This window comes from Macaca fascicularis, chromosome 11, assembly GCF_037993035.2.
Source record: "Macaca fascicularis isolate 582-1 chromosome 11, T2T-MFA8v1.1".
Classification (NCBI taxonomy): Eukaryota; Metazoa; Chordata; class Mammalia; order Primates; family Cercopithecidae; genus Macaca; species Macaca fascicularis.
In genome coordinates, this window is record NC_088385.1 from 47032639 (window position 1) to 47053984 (window position 21346).

Below are 21346 nucleotides of genomic sequence, written 5' to 3' on the forward strand. Positions count from 1 at the left end.
GGGAGCTGGAAAACAGTGTATTTCTGGAAAGAAAACAATATAAGTTCTAGAAGCAGGCATACCCTATATAAAAGTTTTCTCACTCAAAAAAGCAATAATGATGTGAAATATTTTCCAGTGTTCTTGGCACATGAAAACATTGTTCTGGTTTTCATCCCATGGCAGGCACCACGGCAGCCTCAGGAGGCCAAGCAACTGGGAGCCTGACCAGTGAAGGGGAGAGAAAACCACCCCATTTCCTTGTCTGGGAGTGAATGTATGAAATTCAGTGGAGGGACCTCAATTTGGGCACATTACTATTTCCACTGCTTTGTTAATGCTATGGGTCACAGCAAAGGCGTACAATTCTCAGTTCATCAGGAAGCAGTGAAAGGGCTCTTTGATATAACAAAGATACACCCAGATTCCTTCTGGAGGCAGGTCTTCAGAAGACAAACACAAGTCACTGTGATGATCTCAGACCCTTTGTGTTTCAGCCACCACTGGGGTAGCTCCTGGCACAACTGTTGCACCTGGCAGTTCCAACACAGGTGGGTCCCTGAGATGGCACATTCCTCCACGAGTCCATCTATGACAAATTCTCCTCCAGTGTTACCCTGGGTAGGAGAACTACCATAGGTTTTCCATGGTGTTGAAATATTGTTCATCACTTCTGTCCTGTTTTCCTCTTTCTCAGAGGCCACAACTTCTGTAGGAGAAAGAGAAACAACAAAAGCTGAAATAATCACAGGTGAGCTCTGTTAAGGTATTAACTATTCCTGAAACCTTCCCAAGAATCTGGCCTGAAATATGTAAATACTTTTTGAATTCCCCAGAATTGGCATATTAAGGAAAATCTAACAGATGTCCAACATTTGACATCAATAAATACAGTACAGACCTTTCAAATTTTCCTCCTTATGTCTTGCACCGTGGGTCTAAGGATCCTTCATCACAGCATCATGAGACCCATTCCCTGACAGTTACATAGATGATTTGGGCCCAAGTGTACATTGCTATCATTAAAACCTAAGAAAGGGACTAGTGGTGGAAGACTTTCTCTCAGAACAAATCACAGTAAACTTGCTCAGGGAATGATATGTTCCATGGGCAAAGTGTGGATTCACTCTCAAAACTAAAGTCCAGAAAAATTAATTTCCTGGTATATTAAAGAAACAAACATTTAATTTGTTTTATTATTAAGAGCCCATGTCTGTTAAATTAAAGACCACAAATTAACCAATTACAATCCTTTCTAATTTCAGGTACTACTGAGGGCATCTCTGGGAAATCTCTGGAAGCTGGAAGTGCCCACACAGGTCAGGAATTCTGAATGTGGCCTCTTGGGCAATACAGCTTATGGGAGGCTCAGAATGTCCTGTGCAGCCTTTTTTTTTTAAAAAAAATTATTTTTTATTTTATTTTTCCATAAGTTATTGGGGTACAGGTGGTATTTGGTTACGTGAGTAAGTTCTTTAATGGGGATTTGTGAGATTTTGGTGCACCCATCACCTGAGCAGTATACACTGCACCCTATTTGTAGTCTTTTATCCCTTGCCCCCTCCCACTCTTCCCTACCAAGTCCCCAAAGTCCATTGTATCATTCTTATGCCTTTGTGTCCTCATAGCTTAGCTCCCACATATCAGTGAGAACATACGATGTTTGGTTTTCCATTCCTGAGTTACTTCACTTAGAATAATAGTCTCCAGTCTCATCCAGGTCACTGCAAATGCTGTTAATTCTTACATTCTGTTCCTTTCTCTCTCAGAGGCCACAACTTTCCCAGGAGGCAGTGGGACCACTCAAGCAGGACCACCTGGAGGTGAGCTTTTCAGGCAGAGGCCTGAGGCTCTCATCATCTCTCAATTTTGGTGGCTGCAATAACAAATAATATGAAAGCATTTGAGGAGAAGTCGGCATTCTCTGAGGCCATATTATGTCATAACAGTCTGAAAAGTTATTCTGCTTATAAATTCCATGACCTCAGATGTCTCAGCCAGGCTATCTCCAGTATCCTGGCCTATGGAGACATTTTTGTCTGATATGAGGATTGAGAGTATATTACATGCATTCCAGCCCTCCAGGACTTCCAGTCTTCCTTAGCCAGTTTACCTTTCCACCCACAGCTTGACATTTTCTTTTCTTTTTCTTTTTCTTTTACTTTAAGTTCCGGGATATGTGCAGGTTTGTTACATAGGGATACGTGTGCCATGGTGGTTTGTTGCACCTATTGACCCATCCTTTAATTTGCCTTGGCATGTGATGTTCCCCTCCCTGTGTCCATTCGATCTCATTGCTCAACCCCCCACTTAAGAGTGAGAAGAAGCGGTGTTTGGTTTTCCATTCCTGTGATAGTTTGCTGAGGATGATGGCCTCCCGCTCCATCCATGTCCCTGCAAAGGACATGATCTCATTCCTTTTTATTCAGCTTGACATTTTTCTACTTTAATTATACATGATGCTTATTTTCTGTATCCCCTCACTAGAAAGCTTCATAAAGTCAAGTGATTATTAAAATGCCCTCAAGTTGTATGAAAGAGTTCTACTTATAAAGATAAAACCATGCTTTGTTTCTCCTGTAGGCACTTCTGTCACAGCAGGGGGCTATGTCTCTGGAAGGCAAACAGATTTAAAGGACTATTCTCCCCTTGCCTTGTAGTAAAAGGGAAACCCAGTAGCCACACATCTATCCCATGTTGGCCTGGAAAGCCCAGTGCTAAGCAGCTGTTCATTTTTATTCTATAGAAACAGTGTACTCAGGAATGGGCTTCCAGTGCTTTAGGGCCACATTGATGCTTCCAAGCTTAGTTGGGGAGATAATACTCTATAGTTTCATTTTCCTTTTTTGCATTTTAGGTACCACTGGAAAATTATCTGGAACAACCATTATATCTGAAACTTCCACCACAGGTAGTTTAACAAGAAGGAAATGCCTCTTATTTAATGTCACATGTCACAGTATCTCTTTTAGGACGGCTATGATAAAATAACACCCCCAAATCCCCTCCAGTATTCCAAATTCCCAGACTTCACTATTCTACTCTTCCCCTCAGAAGCCACAACTTCCATTGTAGGGAGTGGCACTAGTGGAACTGAACTCAAAACTGGTGACAATAAATAGCCCATACTTTGGCCTCATAAGGATTAGTACTCTCAAGCTTTCCTTGAGAGAGTTGTGTTTCATTTAGAGACATTGCAAGTAATTCAAAATAGGATTGCTGTTATTTATTTGTTAATTTATTTGGAAAAACTACCAGTCCTAGAATTGAGCCTGCCTTCATCAAGTCGGATGACAGGATGGGATTTTTCTATTGAGTTACAACTCTCACCAGCATTTGAGCTGGAAACCAGAAAGTTTTCTGTGTGAATGTGCATGAAGTAGAAAAGAGCCTCACGGAAACAGGGAGCATGCATCCATAATTGTGTAGCTAACAATTGGCTTGTCCAACATTTTCTCCTATATCTGAAGTTTCAACACATTTAAACCTTTCTTCCCTCCTCTTTCTATCTCACAGCAGGCATCACTGCAGCAACAGGGAAGCAAGCAGGTGAGCATTGGGAAAATGCATCTAGTTTCTCTTTTGTCAAATTTTCAGTTGTGTTTGTACTTGAAACACTGTCTCTCTATCTCCTTTATTATGAACTGTTGAAAGCAGTAAATACATCAATTTTTCCACCTTCCTTGTGCTCAGAGAAAGAGATTTCTGTTATGGCAAATGCATACAGAAACACAGCATATCCCTTTTAGATTTGGGTCCTCATTTGACTTACTCATTCACTGTGATCACCTCAGTTTCTTTGTGTTTCAGGCATCTCAGTGGTAGCTCCTGCCACAACAGTTGCCCCTGGAAGTTTCAGCACAGGTGAGTCTACCTTGTGGTGGGGAATCCTTTCATGGATGCTTGGCTACAGTAACATGTCTTTACTTTTGGTGCTTCTATGCAGGAGCTCCACCATTGCATTCCATGCCCCCTGAATCTTTTCCATTTGTGTCTTTCTTCTCCAAGCAGTGACAGCTTCTCCTGAAGCAACACGAGTGACTGGCGTTACAACTGCAAGTAAGAACTGACAATCCACTACCTCCTTCCCAGTAGGTCACATTGTCTCAATCACATCTACCATTTGTACTTCCTGTGAAGAGCATTTTTGTTGGGGAAAAAACACAATTCCAAATAGGCAAGATTTTACCAATACGTAAACGTCAACACTCAAATGCTTTTATCTTCCTTTCCTCTGCTTCAAGGAGACTTCACCATGGAGCTAAGGCACTGAGCATCAGTTGTGTGATTAGAGAGAAAGGTCTTTCTTTCCCTCGGTGATATATAAAGGAAATAATAGCCACTAACATTTTTCTCATTAAATATTCTATAGAAATTGTGCGTGCAAAACATAAAGATTAACTCCTGGTCTAGAAACCTCTGAAAGAGCTTGCTGACACATTAACAAAACAGAGTTCCCTGAGCCCATCAAACGTCGTTTTCTTTTCATTATGTGTAAAGAATAAAAATATTGATTCCTATCACTCTGAGTTCCAATGTGGTAGCCACTGGCAAAACTTTTACACATGAAAAGTCTAATACTTAAAGCAATAAATAATGATGATTATAGTAATAAGCACATTGATCATTTATGAGTTCCTTACTATATCTACTTTTTTAATTAGAGGTTTACATATCTTATTCCAATTAAGAAATACCTAAGGTCCAATTAAGAAGATAAATTTACAAGTGATGTATCTCTTGGTTTTAACAATTAAACTTATATATTTATGTTTTTCATTACTTTTAAAGTCAGAAGGCCTTCTTTTCTGACTTAATAGAAAGTGTCCAGACATTTTGAATTGAGGTTATCTCATATAATGACATCAGCTTAGCTCATCCCTCTTTCTTAATACTCAATTAATTTTGGTTTTCTTCAAGAGACCACAACTTCCCTAGGAGGAAGTGACACCCCTGGAGCAGAAATAAAATCAGGTAAAGACTTTGAGGTATTTATGTTTATTGTTGTATTTTGATAAATTTCATAGAGGAAATTTTTTAATGAGTTTTTAATTTGGAAATAAATTGAAATTGCAGAAAATTATCACAGATAATGTGGAGAATCCCTTTAGTATGGAGTGTGGTTTTAAATTTCCTTTGAGGCTATAATATTTCAAGGAAACAGAGTTTCTTCTTGGATTTGAATTTGTAAACTCTTGAGCCCAAAGTTCCTAAAGTCTTTCCCTTCGGGAGACTAACCTCAGAGTTCTAGGTTGCTGGAGAGGAGGGTTGCAATAATAGCTCTGGCTTTGAAGTGGTTTTCCCCTTGAAAAGAGCATAGTCTGTAAAACATTAATGTCCTGTTCATAGATGAAAATTTAAGATTTTCTTTCTTCTTTCCTCTTCTTTCCTTCTCCTCTTCTTCTCCTAATCTCTTTCCTTCTTCTCCTAATCTCTTTTCATGTGGAGCCACCACTGGAGCACCAGGAAGTAGGACAGGTAAACTTGGGGAAAGCCTTTCATGAGACCTCCAACACTGGCATAATAATAATCATTATGATGAAGGCAGGGATATTGCTTACTGCATTAACCTTGGCCTTGTAAAGAAACACAATAAATCTGAAACATGGTTGTCCTTATGTCAGTTATAAGTCCAGAAAGTATTTTTTCTTGCTTCAAAGTCACAAATAGACCTACTGTTGGCCACATGTTTCTAAGGGTCACAAAAGAGTTCCCATGTAGATCTTTCTCTTTTCTTTCCTACCTAGGCACAGCTGGAGTGCTCTCTGCTACAACAGTCTCCGCTGGGAGCTCCAACTCAGGTAAAGCACCAGACTGGGAGGAACCACTGCTTGGAAAGGGCTCCTCAATGAGGTGTCTGCCTGGGTGATCTTACCATGTTTTTTCAGATGCTTCTAATCTTTGCCCTCACTGCTGTTCTTTGTCCCTGTTTTGCAGAGGCCACAACTTCTATAGGAGAAAGTGGAAAAACAGGAGCTGAAATAATCACAGGTGAGCTCTGCTAAGGAACTAAGTTTACTTTGTTATAATTTCCCATGTCTCAATAGAAATATGGCAAAAGTTTTTAAATTTTCTATAGTTGGCATATTAGGCAAAAATTTAGCAGATATTCAATATTTAATATCAATAAATATAGTTCAGATACTTCAACATTTTCCCCTTATATCTTTTGCCTTGGGTCTCAGAACCCTTCATCCAGGCATCATGGGGCCTATTCCCTGATGGTTATATAGGTGACTTTGGCCCAAATCTATCTTTCTGGACCGAAATTCTAAAAATAAAAACTCAGTGGCAGAGGACTTTCTCTGTAAACTTGCTGAGGGAATTATATGTTCTATAGACAATGCATGGATCAACTCTTAAAAATAGAAACTCCAGAGTAATAAATTTTCTGTTTTATTAAAGAAAAGAATTTTTTTTTCATTAAGAGCCTCTGCCCATATCCCGAGGAGCAATAAACTGACCGACTGACCTCAATCCTTTCTTTTTTCAGGTACTACTGAGGGCATCTCTGGCAGAACTCTGGAGGCTAGAAGTGCCCCCACAGGTCAGGAATTCTGAACGTGGCCCTTTGGGAAATACAGGTTATGGGGCTCTAGAATGTCCAGTGCAGTCTTCATACCTCTAATTCCTTTCTCTCTCAGAGGCCACAACTTTCCCAGGAGGAAGTGGAACCACCCAAGCAGGACCAACTGGAGGGGAGCTTGTCAGGCTTAGGCCTGAGGGTCTCATCATGTCTCTAGCTGGTAGCTACAGAGAACAAATAGTGAAGGCATTTGAAGTAGGGGCCTGCATTTTATTCTGGGTCATATGGTGTCCTGTCAACCTGGTCAGTTATTCTGCTTTTGAATTTCATGACCTTGGATAGTCAGCCAGGCTGTGTGCACTATTCTAGCTTATGGAGACATTATTTTTTCTCATAAAAGATATTTTAAAACGTTTCATATATTTTAGCCTTTCAGGACTTCCTATTCCCCTACCAAGGTTGCCTTTCCACTCACATCTTGATACTTTTTTAATCATTTTTCTCATATACGTACACATGATGTTGATTTCCCTCTCTCTCCTCACACTAGAAAGCTTCATGAAGACAACTGATTATTAAAATTCCTCAAGTTGTATCACACAGTCCTGCTTATAAATATAAAACTATGATTTTTTCATCCTGTATGCACCTCTCTCACACCAGGGGGATATATTCCTAGAAGGGAAACAGGTCAGGTTGATTTAAGCCCTATTTTTCTCTTGCCTCACAGTGAAAGGGAATCCCAGCAGCAACACATCCATCCCATGTTGGCCTGGAAAATGAAGTGCTAGGAAGTTGTTCGTTTTCCTTTCTCTATAGAAATCGAGTGTTCACAGGAGAGGGTTTTAGTGCTACATTGATGCTTCCAAGCTTAATTGGAGACAAGCTGCTCTATTCCTTTATTTCCTTTCCTTTTTTTTTTTTTTTTCATTTTAGTTACCACTGGAGAATTGTCTGGAATGACCTTTATATCTGGAAGTCCTAACACAGGTAACTTAACAAGAAATGCCTCTTATTTTAATGTCAGATGTCATGATTTTTTAAAGCCTTCTCTGATAAAGTAATATCCCAATATCTTCTTCCAGTATTCTAAATTCCCAGTCTTTTTCATTCTCCTCTTTCTTCCATCAGAGGCCACCACTTCCACAGAAGAGACTGGTACTTCTGGAACTGGATTCAAAACTGGTGAGAAGAAACATCCCGTGATTTGACGTCATAAATATTAGGTCTCCCAAGCTTTTCTTGAGAGAGTTTGTGTTTGTATTATTTAGGGACACTGCAAGTGATTCAAAATAGATTTGCTGGTGGAGGTATGTTTTTTCTTGAAAATCCACCAATTCTAAAATGGATCATTACTGCTTCATTTCTGAGGATATGATGCATTTCTCCATTTATGTTACAACTCCTGCTAGCAGTTTAGGTGGAATTCAGAAAGTTTTCAGTGCATGTGTGTGAAACAGAAAAGACCTCTATGGAACCAGGACACATACATTTAACATGTATATTTGAACAAAAATGCTGACTCAGTATTTTCTCCTGCCTGTGTAGCTTCAATACATTTAAACTATTTTTCCTCCTCTTTCTATCTCACAGCAGGCATCACTGCAGCAACAGGGAAGCAAGCAGCTGAGCATTGGGAAAACGCATCTAGTTTCACTTTTATCACCTTTTCAGTTGTGCTTGTTCTTGGAAACATTGTATCTTCTTTTGTTATGAATTGTTGAAAGCAGGCAGATACACCAAGTTTTCCACCTGCCTCCTGCTCAGAGAAAGAGGATTCTGTTATGGCAATGAAATACAGAAATACAGCTTATCCCTTTTAGATTCAGGTCCTCATTTGACTTACTCATTCACTGTGATCACCTCAGCCTCTTTGTGTTTCAGGTATCTCAGCGGTGGCCCCTGCCACAACAGTTGCCCGTGGAAGTTTCAGCACAGGTGAGTCCACTGTGTGGTGGGGAATCCTTTCACGGGTGCTTGCTACAGTGACTTGTCTATCCTTTTGGTGCTTCTATGCAGGAGCTCCACCGTTCCATTCCATGCCCCCTGAATCTTTTCCATTTGTGTCCTTCTTCTCCCAGCAGCCACAACTTCTCCTGGAGCAAGTGGAATGACTGGGGTTACAACAACTGCAAGTAAGAACTGACAATCCACTACCTCCTTCCCAGTAGGTCACTTTGCCTTGATCACATCTACCGTTTGTACTTCCTGTGTAGCGCATTTAAAAAAATTTTACAAATAGGCAAGATTTTATCTAATATGTAAAAGTTGGACACTCAAATGCCTTTGTCTTCCTTTCCTCTGCTTCAAGGAGACTTCACCATGGAGCTAAGGCACTGAGCATCAGTTGTGTGATTGGAGAGAAAAGTCTTTCTTTCCCTCAGTGATATATAAAGAAAATAGTAGTTATTAAAATTTTTCTCACTAAATAATCTATAGGAATGGTACATGAAAAAATATAGATCAACTTTGGGTTCTAGAAACCTCTGAAAAAATGCTTTTTGACACATTAAGACAACACAGATTCACCTCACCCCATCGAAGGCCATTTTCTTTTCATTATGTGCAAAGAGTAAAAATACTGATTCCTACACCTCTATAATTCCAGGTTCCAATGTGGTAACCACTGGAAAAGTTCTTACACACAAAAATCTAATACTTAAAGCAATAAATAATGATGATAATAGTAATAAGCATGTCAATCATTTATGAGTTCCACACTGTATCTGCTTTTTAAATTACGGGTTTACATATCTTATTCCAATGAAAAAATATCTAAGGTTCAATTCATAAAATAAATTTATAAATGATGTATCTTCACATTTTCACAATTAAACTTGTATATTTATAGTTTTCATTACTTCTAAATTCAGAAGGCCTTCTTTTCTGACTTAATAGAAAGTGTCAAGACATTTTGAATTGAGGTTATCTCATGTAATGACGTCAGCTTAGCTCATCCCTCTTTCCTAATAATTAATTTTGGTTTCTTTTCATCTTCTAGAGACCACAACTTCCCTAGGAGGAAGTAGCACCACTGGAGCAGAAATAAAATCAGGTAAAGACTCTGGGGTATTTATATTTATTGTTGTACTTTGATAGATTTCTTAGAGAAAACTTTTTTAATGAGCTTTTAATTTGAAAATAAATTTAAATTACAGATAATGCAGAGAATCTTTTTAATGTGGAGTGTGGGTTTAAATTTCCTTTGAGGCTGTAATATTTCAAGAGAGCAGAGTTTGCTCTTTGATTTGGATTTGTAAACTCTTGAGACCAAAATTTCTAAAGTCTTTCCCTTCTGAGAGACTAACATCAGGGTTCTAGGTCTCTGGAGAGGAGACTTGCAATAATAGCTCTGGTTTTGAAAAGGTTTTCCCTTTGAAAAGGGCATAGTCTGTATAACATTAGTATACTGATTTCTACAGTGTAGAAATCACTAAGATGTCATATTTTAGTTTAGAGATAAAAAGTCAAAATTATCTTTCTTCCTTCTTGTTCTTTCTTGTTTTCTCCTCCTCTTTTTTCTCCTTCTCTCTTATGCTTTTTATTAAGAACCACCACTACAGCACCAGAAAGTAGGAGAGGTAAACTTGGGGAAAGCCTTTCATGAGACCTCCAACACTGGCATAATAATAATCATTATGATGAAGGCAGGGATATTGCTTACTGCATTAACCTTGGCCTTGTAAAGAAACACAATAAATCTGAAACATGGTTGTCCTTATGTCAGTTATAAGTCCAGAAAGTATTTTTTCTTGCTTCAAAGTCACAAATAGACCTACTGTTGGCCACATGTTTCTAAGGATCACAAAAGAGTTCCCATGTAGATCTTTCTCTTTTCTTTCCTACCTAGGCACAGCTGGAGTGCTCTCTGCTACAACAGTCTCCGCTGGGAGCTCCAACTCAGGTAAAGCACCAGGCTGGGAGGAACCACTGCTTGGAAAGGGCTCCTCAATGAGGTATCTGCCTGCGTGATCCTACCATACTGTTCTCAGATTCTTCTAATCTTTGCCCTCACTGCTGTTCTTTTTCCCTGTTTTGCAGAGGCCACAACTCCTGTGGGAGAAAGTGGAATAACAAGAGCTGAAATAATCACAGGTGAGTTCTGTTAAGGAACGAAGTGTACTTTGTTATAATTTCCCATGTCTTGCTTGAAATATGACATTTTTTGAATTTTCCATATTTGGCATATTAGGCAAAAATTTAGATGTTCAAAATTTAACATTAATAAATATAGGTCAGACACTTCAACATTTTCTCCTTGTTTCTTGTGCCTTGGCTCTAAAGTCCCTTTATCAGGATATCATAGGGCCCATTCCCTGACAGCTATATGTGTGACTTGGGCTCAAATCTATCTTTCTCTATCTAAACCCTAAAAAAATGGAACTTGGTGGTAGAGGACTTTCTCTGTAAACTTGCTGAGGGAATTATAGTTTATATGAATAATATATGGATTGACCCTTAAAATAGAAACAGCAGAGAAATATATTTTCTGTTGTATTGAAGAAAAAAGTTTTTTTTTTCTTTAAGAGCCTATGCTTATATCATAAGGCGCAACAAATTGACCAACTGCCCATGATCCTTTCCTATCTGGGGTACTACTGAGGGCATTTCTGGCAGAACTCTGAAAGATGGAAGTGTCCACACAGGTCAGGCACCTTCAGAACATGGCCCCTTGGCCAGTACAGCTTATGAGACCCCAGAATGTCCTGTGCAGTCTTCATACCTCCAATTCCTTTCTCTCTCAGAGGCCACAACTTTCTCAGGAGGTAGTGGGGTCACCCGAGCAGGATTACCCAGAGGTGAGCCCGGCAGGCCCAGACCTGGGGCTCTCATCATGTCTCTGTCGGGGTGGGTACAGGGAACAAATAATATGAAGGCATTTGAAGGAAGGGCTTGCATTTTCTCCTCAGCCATATTGTGTCATATCAACCTTGGTTAGTTATTGGACTTGTAAATTTCATGACTTGGATTGTCAGCCAAGCTGTCTGCACTATTCTAGTTTATGGAGACATTATTTTTTTCTAATTAAACATATTAGAAAATATTTCACATATTCCAACCTTCCAGGACTTCCTATTCCCCTTCCCCAGCCTTTCCACTCACAGCTTGATACTTTTTATCATTTTTCTCATATACTTACACATGATGTTGATTTCCTCTCTCCCCTCACTAGAAAGCTTCAGGAAGACAACTGATTATTAAAATGCCCCAAGTTGTATCACACAGTCCTACTTATAAATACAAACAATGAATTATATTTCCTGTAGGTACCTCTGTCACACCAGAGGGATATGTTCCTGGAAAGAAAACAGGTCAGGGTGATTTAAAGCCCTATTCCCCCCTTGCCTTAGTAAAAGTGTATCCCAGCAGCAACCTATCCATCGTGTGGGCCTGGAAAATCAAGTGCTAGGAAGGTGATCATTTTCCATTCTCTATAGAAATGCTGTCTACAGGAGAGGGCTTCCAGTGCTTTAGGGCTACGTTGATGGTTCAAGCTTAACTGGAAACAAAATGCTCTATTCCTTTATTTCCTTCCCCCCTACTTTTTTTTTTTTTTTTGACATTTTAGGTACCACTGGAGAATTGTCTGGAATGACAATTATATCTGGAAGTTTTAACACAGGTAGCTTAACAAGAAGTAAATTCTTATTTAATGTCAGATGTCATATTTCTTTTATGACTTCTATGATACAGTAATATCCTAATTTCTTCTTCCAGTATTCTAAATTCCCAGCCTTTTTCATTCTCCTCTTTCTTCCGTCAGAGGCCACCACTTCCACAGAAGGGACAGGTACTTCTGGAACTGGATTCAAAACTGGTGAGAAGAAGCAACCCATGATCTGGCATCATAATTATAATTATGGCATCATAATTATGAGGTGTCTCAAGCTTTTCTTGAGAGAGTTTGTGTTTATTTTATTTAGGACATTGCAAGTGATTCAAAATAGATTTGCTGGTGGAGATACATTTTTTAAAAATCTACTCATTCTAAAATGGAGCATTACTGTTCCATTTCTGAGGATGGGATGGAACTTCTCCATTTGTGTTACAACTATTGCTAGCAGTTTAGGAGGAATTCAGAAAGTTTTCCGTGTGTGTATGTGAAACAGTAAAGAGTCCCATGGACCCAGGACGCATACGTTTACAAGTGTATATGTGAATAAAAATGCTGACTCAGTATGTTTTTTCTTATGTCTCAAGTTTTAATACATTTAAGCCATTTTTTCCCTCCTCTTTCTCCCTCACAGCAGGCATCACTTCCGCCTCAGGGAAACAAGCAGGTGAGCATTGGGGAAATGCATCTAGTTTTGTTTTATCAAATTTCCAGGTGTGCCTGAAGTTGGGAATATTTTCTATGTGCTTTGGTTTGAATTGTTGAAAGCAGGCAAATACATGTAGTTCACCATTTGCCTCGTGCTCAGAGAGAGATTTCTGTGGTGGCATATAAATAAATAAATATATACATACATAGAGCATATTCCTTTTAGATTCGGTTCTTCATTTGACTTACTCATGCACCATGATCACCTCAGTCTCTTTGTGTTTCAGGCACCTCTGGGGTATCTCTTGCCACAACAGTTGCCCCTGGAAGTTTCAGCACAGGTGAGTCCACAGTGTGGTGGGGAATCCTTTCATGGGTACTTGCTATGATAATATGCCTTTCCTTTTGGTGCTTTTATGCAGAATAACTACCTTTCCATTTTAAGTCCCCTAAATCTTTTCTATTTATGTTCTTCCTCTCTCAGTGGCCACAACTTCTTCTGGAGCAAGTGGAATAACAGGGGCTGGCCCCACCTCAGGTAAGAACTGATGAACCACTACCTGCCTCCCAGTGGACCACGTTGCCTGAATTGCATCTACTGTTTGTACTCTCTGTGAAGAACATTTTCTGAAGAAAGATTATCACATAGGCAGGATTTTACCTAATAACTAAAGGCCAGACACTCAACTTTTTAACCTTCTTTTCCTCTGCTTCAAGGAGACTTCACCATGGAGCCAAGGCACTGAGATTCAGTTAGGAGATTGAAGATAAATATTTTTCTTCCTCTCATTGATATTTAAATGAAGTGATTGAGTTATTGACATTTTATTCATTAAATATTCCATGAGATACAAATGATGTGTAGAAAACATACACAGATTAACTCCTGCTTCTAGAAACCTCTGAACAGAGCTTGTTGACACATTGAGGAAACGCATAGTTTTCTTATCCCATCCTAGGCCATTTTCTTTCTCATTATGGGTAAAGAATTGAGATATTGATTCCTATTTCTAATCCCACACTGGAATTATTATACACTGGTAGTCAGTGGCAGAATTTTTTCTCATGAAAAGTCTAATTCTTAAAGCAATAAATAATGATGTTAATAGTAATGAGCATATTGATCATTTTGATTTCCTTGCTATATACATATCACATATGGCCTTTATATACCTTATTACCATTGCAACTACCTAAGGTCCAAAGAAGATCCATGAGTTCAAAATGGACAATTAAACTTGTGTCTTGAAGATAAACACTTTTACATGGAAAAGGGCTTCTTTTCTGACTTAGTGGTAGATGATAAGACATTTTGAATTGTATTTGTCTCACGTAGTCTCATCAGCTTAACTCACCCGTCTTCCTTCATACTCAATTAATTTTGGTTTTCTCTCCATCTTTAAGAGACCACAGCTTCCCTAGGAGGAAGTGGTACCACCGGAGCAGGAATAAAATCAGGTGAAGATTTGGGTATTTTCATTATTTATTGTTATAGTTTGATTCCAAGTTCATGGATTTCTTAGGGAAAACAAGCCTTTTATTTTGAAATATTACATTATGTAAAATGCGCAAAGATAAAGCAAAAATCCTTTCATGTGGAATGCAGTTTTTATATCCTTTGGGGGCTATAGTATTTCGGGGAAACCAGCAATACTTTTTGGATTCGGATTTGAAACCACTTGGCCCCAAAGTTCCTAATGGCTTTCCCTTCTCAGGGACTAACCCTTGGGTTCTAGGCCTCTTGAGAGAGCAGATATAATAGCTCTGGCTCTGAAATGGTTCTTCCTGTGAAAGGAGCTTAGTCTGTGTTACATTCCAGTACTGATTTTTATTCAGCAGAGAAATCATTAAGATGTCACATTTTAGTTCAAAGAAAAAATTCTAAATCTTTCTTCTTCTTCCTTCTCTGCCTCCTCCTCCTTTTTCTTGTCTTCCTGTTCCTCTGTCTTCCTTTTCTCCTGTTCCTTTCTTCTCCTCCTTCTCTACCTAATCCTCTTTCTTCTTCTTTTTCTCTCTCTTCTTCATCCTTTTTCTCCTCTTCCTTCTCGTCTTTCTCCTCCTCTCCTCTGCTTCCTACTCTTGCTTCTTCTCCCCCGGCTTCTTTTTTTCCTCCTCTGCCTCGTCCTTCTCTTCTTTCTCTTCCTTCTCCTCTTCCTACTCCTCTTATCTTCCTCCTCCTTCTCTTCTCCCTTCTTTTTCTTTTCGTTAGGAGCCACTACTGGAGCACCAGGAAGTAAAACAGGTAAATATGGAAAAAGCCTTTGATATGACCTTTAATCTTGGCAAAGATTGGCAGGTATATTGGCCATGGTGTTAAACTTGGCTTCACAAAGGCAAATGGTAGACATGAAACACGTCTATATTTCTGTCAGTTATAGGTTCAGAAAGTATCTTTTGCTGTTTCAAAGTCACAGATAGACTTGTTACCGACATTCTTCCAGGGATCACAAAATTGTTCCTGTGTTGATCTTTTTCTTTTTTCCCACCTAGGCACAGCTGCAGGTTCCTCTGGTACAACAGTTGCCCCTGGGAGCTCCAACTCAGGTAAAGCACCAGGCTAGGAGGAACCACTGCTTTGGAAGGGCTCCTCAGTGAGTTGTCTGCCTGGGTGATCCTACCATACTCTTCTCAGATTCTTCAAATCTTTGTCCTCATTGTTATTCCTCTTCTCTCATTTGCAGAAGCTACAACTTCTATAGGAGAAAATGGAAAAACAAGTGGGGAAATAATCACAGGTGAGCTCTGTTAAGGAACTAAGTGTACTTTGTAATAACTTCCCATGTCTCACTTGAAATACAGCAAAATTCTTTGGCTTTTCAACATTTGGCATATTACAAATATTTAGCAGATGTTCAATATTTAACATCAATAGATAGGGTTCCAACACTTCAATGTTCCCTCCTTGTGTCTTGTTCCCTGTGTCAAAGGCCTCTTCATCAGGCTAGCATGGGGCCCATTCCCTTGCAGTTATAGAGGTGACTTGGCCTGAATCTATCTCCCTGTAACTAAATTCTAAAAAAGGATCTCAGTGGTGGAGGACTTTCAGTGTAAACTCGTTGAGGGAATTATATGTTCCACGAGCAATATATGGATAAACTCTTAAAACTAGAAAGCCCAGAGAAATAAATGTACTGGTATATTGAAGAAACAAAGTTATTATCTTTCCTTTAAGAGCCCATGCCCATTTCATGAGAAGCAACAGATTGATCAGCTGACCACCTTTCTTATTTCAGGTACTACTGAGGGCACCTCTGGCAAAGTTCTGGAACCTGGAAGTGCTCACACAGGTCAGGAATTCTGCATATGGCCCCTTCGGCAATATCGGCTTTGGGAAACAAACAGAATGTCCTGTCCAATCTTTATACTTCCAATTCCTTTCTCTCTCAGAGGCCACAACTTTCCCAGGAGGCAGCGGGACCACCCGAGCAGGACCACCAGGAGGTGAGCTTGTCAGGCTGAGGCCTGGGGCTCTCATCAGCTCTCGATCTGTGTGGCTGCAGTGAACAGTCATGAACAGTAATGCAGTCAAAGTCTTTTGAGGGAGGGTCCTGTGTTTTCTCTGTGGCCATAGTTTGTCATATCAACCTGGTCAGTTATTCTGCTTGTGAATTCATGACCTCAGGTGTCTCAGTCAGGCTGTCTTCGATGTCCTGGCTTATGGAAACAATTTTTTCTGATTGTTTGAGAGTATATTGCATATATTCCAACTTTCCAGGACTTTCAACTCTCCTTACCCAGTTTTCCTTTCCACCCACGGTTTGAGACACTTTCTATCACTTTTCTCTTTTACTTACACATGGTATTTGTTTCCTCTCTCCCCTCCTATAAAACTTCATGAAAACAACTGATTATTAAAATGCTCCAAGTTGTATCAAAGAGTCCTGCTTATAAGTATAGAATTGTGCTTTGTTTCTCCTGTAGGCACCTCTGTTACGCCAGGGGGATATGTTCCTGGAAGGGAAACAGGTCAGGGTGATTTAAGCCCTATTCTTCCCTTGCCTCATAGAGAAAGGGAAACCCAGTAGCAACACACACAGCCCAGGTTGGCCTGGAAAATCAAGTGCTTGGAGATTGCTCATTTTCTATTCTCTATAGGGATACAGTGTCCTCAGGAAAGGGCTTCCAGTACTTTAGGGCCACACACGGATGCTTCCAAGCTAACCTGGGGAGATAATGATCTATTACTCCATTTCCCTTTTTTGGCATTTTAGGTACCACTGGAGAATTGTCTGGAATGACCATTATATCTGGAAGTTCTAACACAGGTAGCTTAACAAGAAGGGAATGCTTCTTATTTCATGCCAGATGTCATGATATCTCTTTTAGGGCTGCTATTATAAAAGAATACCCCAATATCCTCTGTGGTATTCCAAATTCCCGGATGTCACTATTCTCCTACTTTTTTTTTTTCCCTCAGAGGCCACAACTTCCACAAAAGGGACTGGTACTTCTGGAACTGGCTTCAAAACTGGTAAGAATCAACAGTCCATGATTTAGGGTCATCAAGATTAGGAATCAAGCTTCTCCTAAGAGTGTTTATATTTTGTTTAGGTACATTGCAAGTAATTAAAAATGAATTTGCTATAGAGATAACTTTTTTTGGAAATCTACTAATTCTAGAATTGAGCCTCACTGCTTCAGGTCTGAGAATGGGTTGAGATGTCTCCAGCAGTATTACACCTATCACCAGAATTGGCGCTGGAATTCAGAATGTTTTCCGTGTGTGTGTGTGAGTGTGTGTGTGTGAAATAGAAAAAAAGCCCATGGAACCAGGATGCATGCATGCATATGTGTGTATCTGTATATGGATAAAACTTCGCTTTGCCAATATTTTGTCCTACATCTAGTTTGCAGCACATTTAAAACTTATTTCCCCTACTTTTTATCTCATAGCAGGCATCACTGCAGTGCCAGGGGAGCAAGTTTGTCAGCCTTAGGGAAATGCATCTAGTTTCCCTTTTATTAAATTTCCAGGAGAAGCACCTGAAGTTGCAAACAGTATTTCTCTATTTGCTTTGGTTATGAATTGTCGAATGCAAGCAAATACACTTAGTTCACCCTCTGCCATAACCTCAAAAAGAGAGATTTCAGTTATGGCAAATAGATACATTATATCCCTTTCAGAGTCAGGTCTTCACTTGACTTACTGAGTCATAATGGTCAGTAAGTCAAATGAAGACCTGACTCTAAAAGAGATATAATGTGTTTTCAGGTACCTCTGTGGTGGCACCTGGCACAACAGTTGCCCCTGGAAGTTTCACCACGGGTGAGTCCACAGTTTCTTTACTGATTCCACAGGAATCATTTCTTGAGTGCTTGCTACAATAATGTCTTTCCTTTGGTGCTTATATGCAGAAGCACCACCATTCCATCCCTAGGCCCCTGAATCTTTTTCATTTATGTCCCTCCTCTCTCAGTAGCCACAATTTCTCCTGGAGCAAGTAGAACCACTGGGGCTGGACCCGCTGAAGGTAACCACTGATAAACTACTAACTGCTTCCCAGTAGACAAGGTTATCTGAATGACATCTACTGTTTGTACCTCCTGTGAAGAGCATTTTCTGAACACGGATTACTGGATAGGCAGGATTTTACGTAATAACCAAATGTCAGATCCTCAGACTCTTTTATCTTCCTTTCCTCTGCCTCAAAGAGACTTCAGCATGGAGCTAAGGCACTGAGAATCAGTTGAGTGATTAGAAAGAAATATCTTACTCTCATTGATATCTAAAGGAAGTAATTGAGTTTTTGGAATGGTTGTCATTAAATATTCCATGAGATGTAAATGGTGTGAAGAACATATATAAATTAACTCTTGATTCTAGAACCTCTGAAAAGAGCTTGTTGACATGCTGAGAAAACATGGCTCCCTAACCCCATCGTAGGCCATTTTTTTCTCATTATGGGTAAAGATTGAGATATTGATTCCCATTGTTCTCTAATACCAAGTTCATTTTTGGTAGCCACTGGCAAAGTTCTTGCACATGAAAAGTATAATATTTAAAGCAATAAATAATGATGATGATAATAGTGAGCATATCTATCATTTATGCGTTCCTTACTATATACGCTTTTTTATTAAGAATTTTACATATCTTATTCCAATTAAGAAATAACTAAGGTCCAACTAAGAACCATGTGAGTTAAAATGTTTTATCTCCCCATTTTAACAATTAAATGTGTGTATTAAAGGTTTCCATCACTTTTACAGTCAGTAGGTCTTCTTTTCTGACTTAATAGTAGGTGACAAGACATTTTGAATTGGGCCTATCTCATGTAGTGACATCCACTTGCTCATCCCTCTTCCTTAATACTGAATTAATTTTAGTTTTCTTTTCATCTTTAAGAAACCACAACTTCCCTAGGAGGAGGTGGCACCACTGGAGCAGAAATAAAATCAGGTAGACTTTAGGGTATTTATATTTATTGTTGTATTTTGATAGATTTTGTAGAGAAAAACATTTTTAATGATCTTTTAATTTTGAAATAATTTTAAGTTACAGAAAATTTGCATTGATAATGCAAAAATCACCTTAATGTGGAAGTGGTTTTAAATTTCCTTTAAAGCTGTAATATTTTAAGGGGAACAGAGATTCTTCTTGGATTTGGATTTGTAAATATGTGGGCCCAAATTTCCTAAAGGCTTTTTCTTTTTCAGATACTAACCTCAGGGGTCTAGGACTCTGCAGAGGAGGGTTACAATAACAGCTCTGGCTCTGAAATGGTTTTCCCTTTGAAAAGAGGATAGTCTATATAACATTAGTGTACTAGCTTCAAATCAGTGTAGAAATCATTAAGATGCCCATATTTTAGTTTGGAGATAAAAATTCAAAAATATTTTTTCTTCCTTATTTCTCTTTCTTTCCTCCTCCTTCTTCTCCTTCTCTTTTTCTTTTCATTAGGAGCCACCTCCGGAGCACCAGGAAGTAAGACAGGTAAACTTGGGAAAGCCTTTCAAATGACCTTCAACATTGGCAAAAAAAAAAAAAAAAAAAAAAAAAAAGGACAAGCATATTAGCCATTGTGTTAACCTCGGCCTTGCCAAGGAACACAATACACATGAAAAATGCCTCTCCTGTCAGTTATAGGACCAGGAAGCATCTTTTCCTGCTCTGAAGTCACAGATGGACATGCTGTCAGCCGCATTCTTTCAAGGGTCATAAAAGGGTCTCTATGTTGATCTTTCTCTTTTCTTTCCTATCTAGGCACAGCTGGAGTGCCCTCTGTGACAACAGTTGCCCCTGGAACCTCTAACTCAGGTAAAGCACCAGACTGGGAGGAACCAGTACTTGGAAAGGGCTCCCCAATGAGGTGTCTGCCTGGGTGATCCTACCATGCTTTTCTCAGATTCTTCAAACCTTTGCCCTCACTGCTATTCTTTTTCCCTCTTTTGCAGAGGCCATGACTGCTTTAAGAGAAAGTGGAAAAACAAGGGCTGAAATAACCACAGGTGAGCTCAGTTAAGGAACTAAGTATACATTGCTATGATTTTCCATGTCTTGCTAGAATATGGCAAAATCTGAATTTCCCATATTTGGCATATTAGAAAAACATTTAGCAGATGATCAATATTTAACATCAATAAATATAGTTCAGACACATCAACATTTCCTCCTTATGTCTTGTGCTGTGGGTCTAAGGACCCTTCATCAGGGCATCATGGAGCCCATTCCCTGACAGTTATAGAGGTGATGTGGGCCCAAATCTCTCTATCTGTAACAATACCCTAAATAAGGAACTCCATGGTAGAGGACTTTCTCTATAAACTTGCCAAAGGAACTATATGTTCCATGGGCAGTATATGGATTAACTCTTAAAAACAAAACAAAACAAAACAAGACAAAAACTCTAGAGAAATAAATTTTCTGGTGTGTTTAACAAAAAATGTTTTTTTCTATAGGAGTCTATAGCCGTTTCATTAATGACAACAGATTGACCAACTAATCACAATCCTCTCTTATTTCAGGTACTACTGAGGGCAAAACTCTGGCAGCTGAAAGTACCCACACAGGTCAGGAATTCTGAACATGGCACCCTGGGCAATACAGCTTATGGGGCCCCAGAATGTCCTGTGCAGTCTTCATACATCCAATTCCTTTCTTTCTCAGAGGCCACAACTTTCTCAGGAGGCAGCGGAACCACCCGAGCAGGACCATCAGGAGGTGAGCTTGTTAGGCTGAGGCCTGAGGCTCTCATCATCTCTCTCTCTGGGTGGATACAGGGAACAAATAATGTGAAGGCTTTTGAGGGAGGGGGATTTTCTCTGGGGCCATATTGTGTCCTATGTGTGGTCGGTTATTCTGCTTGTGATTCCATGATCTCAGATGGCTCAGCCAGGCTGTCTTCAGTATCTTGACTTATGGAGACATTTTTTTCTGATAAGAAGAGGCTTGGGAGTCTATTGAACTTATCCCATCCTTCCAGGATGTCCAGCTGTCCTTTACCCAATTTACCTTTCCACCCACAGCTGGACATTTTCTATCCTTTTTCTCATTTAGCTATACATGATGTTGATTTTCTCTCTCCCCTCATGAGAAAACTTTGTGAAGTCAACGATTATTTAAATGCCCCTAGCTGTAT

General features: G+C 39.4%; 1 protein-coding gene across 1 annotated transcript in view; it reads left to right on the plus strand.

The window, feature by feature from the left end:
- Positions 1–21346, plus strand: part of MUC19 (mucin 19, oligomeric) — a 195188-nt gene that overhangs the window by 137706 nt on the left and 36136 nt on the right. The window contains 39 exon segments of the mRNA XM_065525213.2: positions 166–210; positions 477–530; positions 677–730; positions 2837–2890; positions 3496–3528; positions 3790–3843; positions 3988–4038; positions 4900–4953; positions 5428–5457; positions 5727–5780; positions 5917–5970; positions 7637–7690; positions 8390–8443; positions 8587–8640; positions 9507–9556; positions 10047–10086; positions 10362–10409; positions 10547–10600; positions 11251–11304; positions 12075–12128; positions 12270–12323; positions 12754–12786; positions 13055–13108; positions 13252–13305; positions 14172–14225; positions 15264–15311; positions 15449–15502; positions 16001–16054; positions 16155–16208; positions 16979–17032; positions 17185–17238; positions 17980–18033; positions 18188–18238; positions 19114–19167; positions 19669–19701; positions 19972–20025; positions 20163–20216; positions 20733–20777; positions 20875–20928. Of these exon segments, the coding sequence (XP_065381285.1) occupies positions 166–210; positions 477–530; positions 677–730; positions 2837–2890; positions 3496–3528; positions 3790–3843; positions 3988–4038; positions 4900–4953; positions 5428–5457; positions 5727–5780; positions 5917–5970; positions 7637–7690; positions 8390–8443; positions 8587–8640; positions 9507–9556; positions 10047–10086; positions 10362–10409; positions 10547–10600; positions 11251–11304; positions 12075–12128; positions 12270–12323; positions 12754–12786; positions 13055–13108; positions 13252–13305; positions 14172–14225; positions 15264–15311; positions 15449–15502; positions 16001–16054; positions 16155–16208; positions 16979–17032; positions 17185–17238; positions 17980–18033; positions 18188–18238; positions 19114–19167; positions 19669–19701; positions 19972–20025; positions 20163–20216; positions 20733–20777; positions 20875–20928 (1965 nt within the window).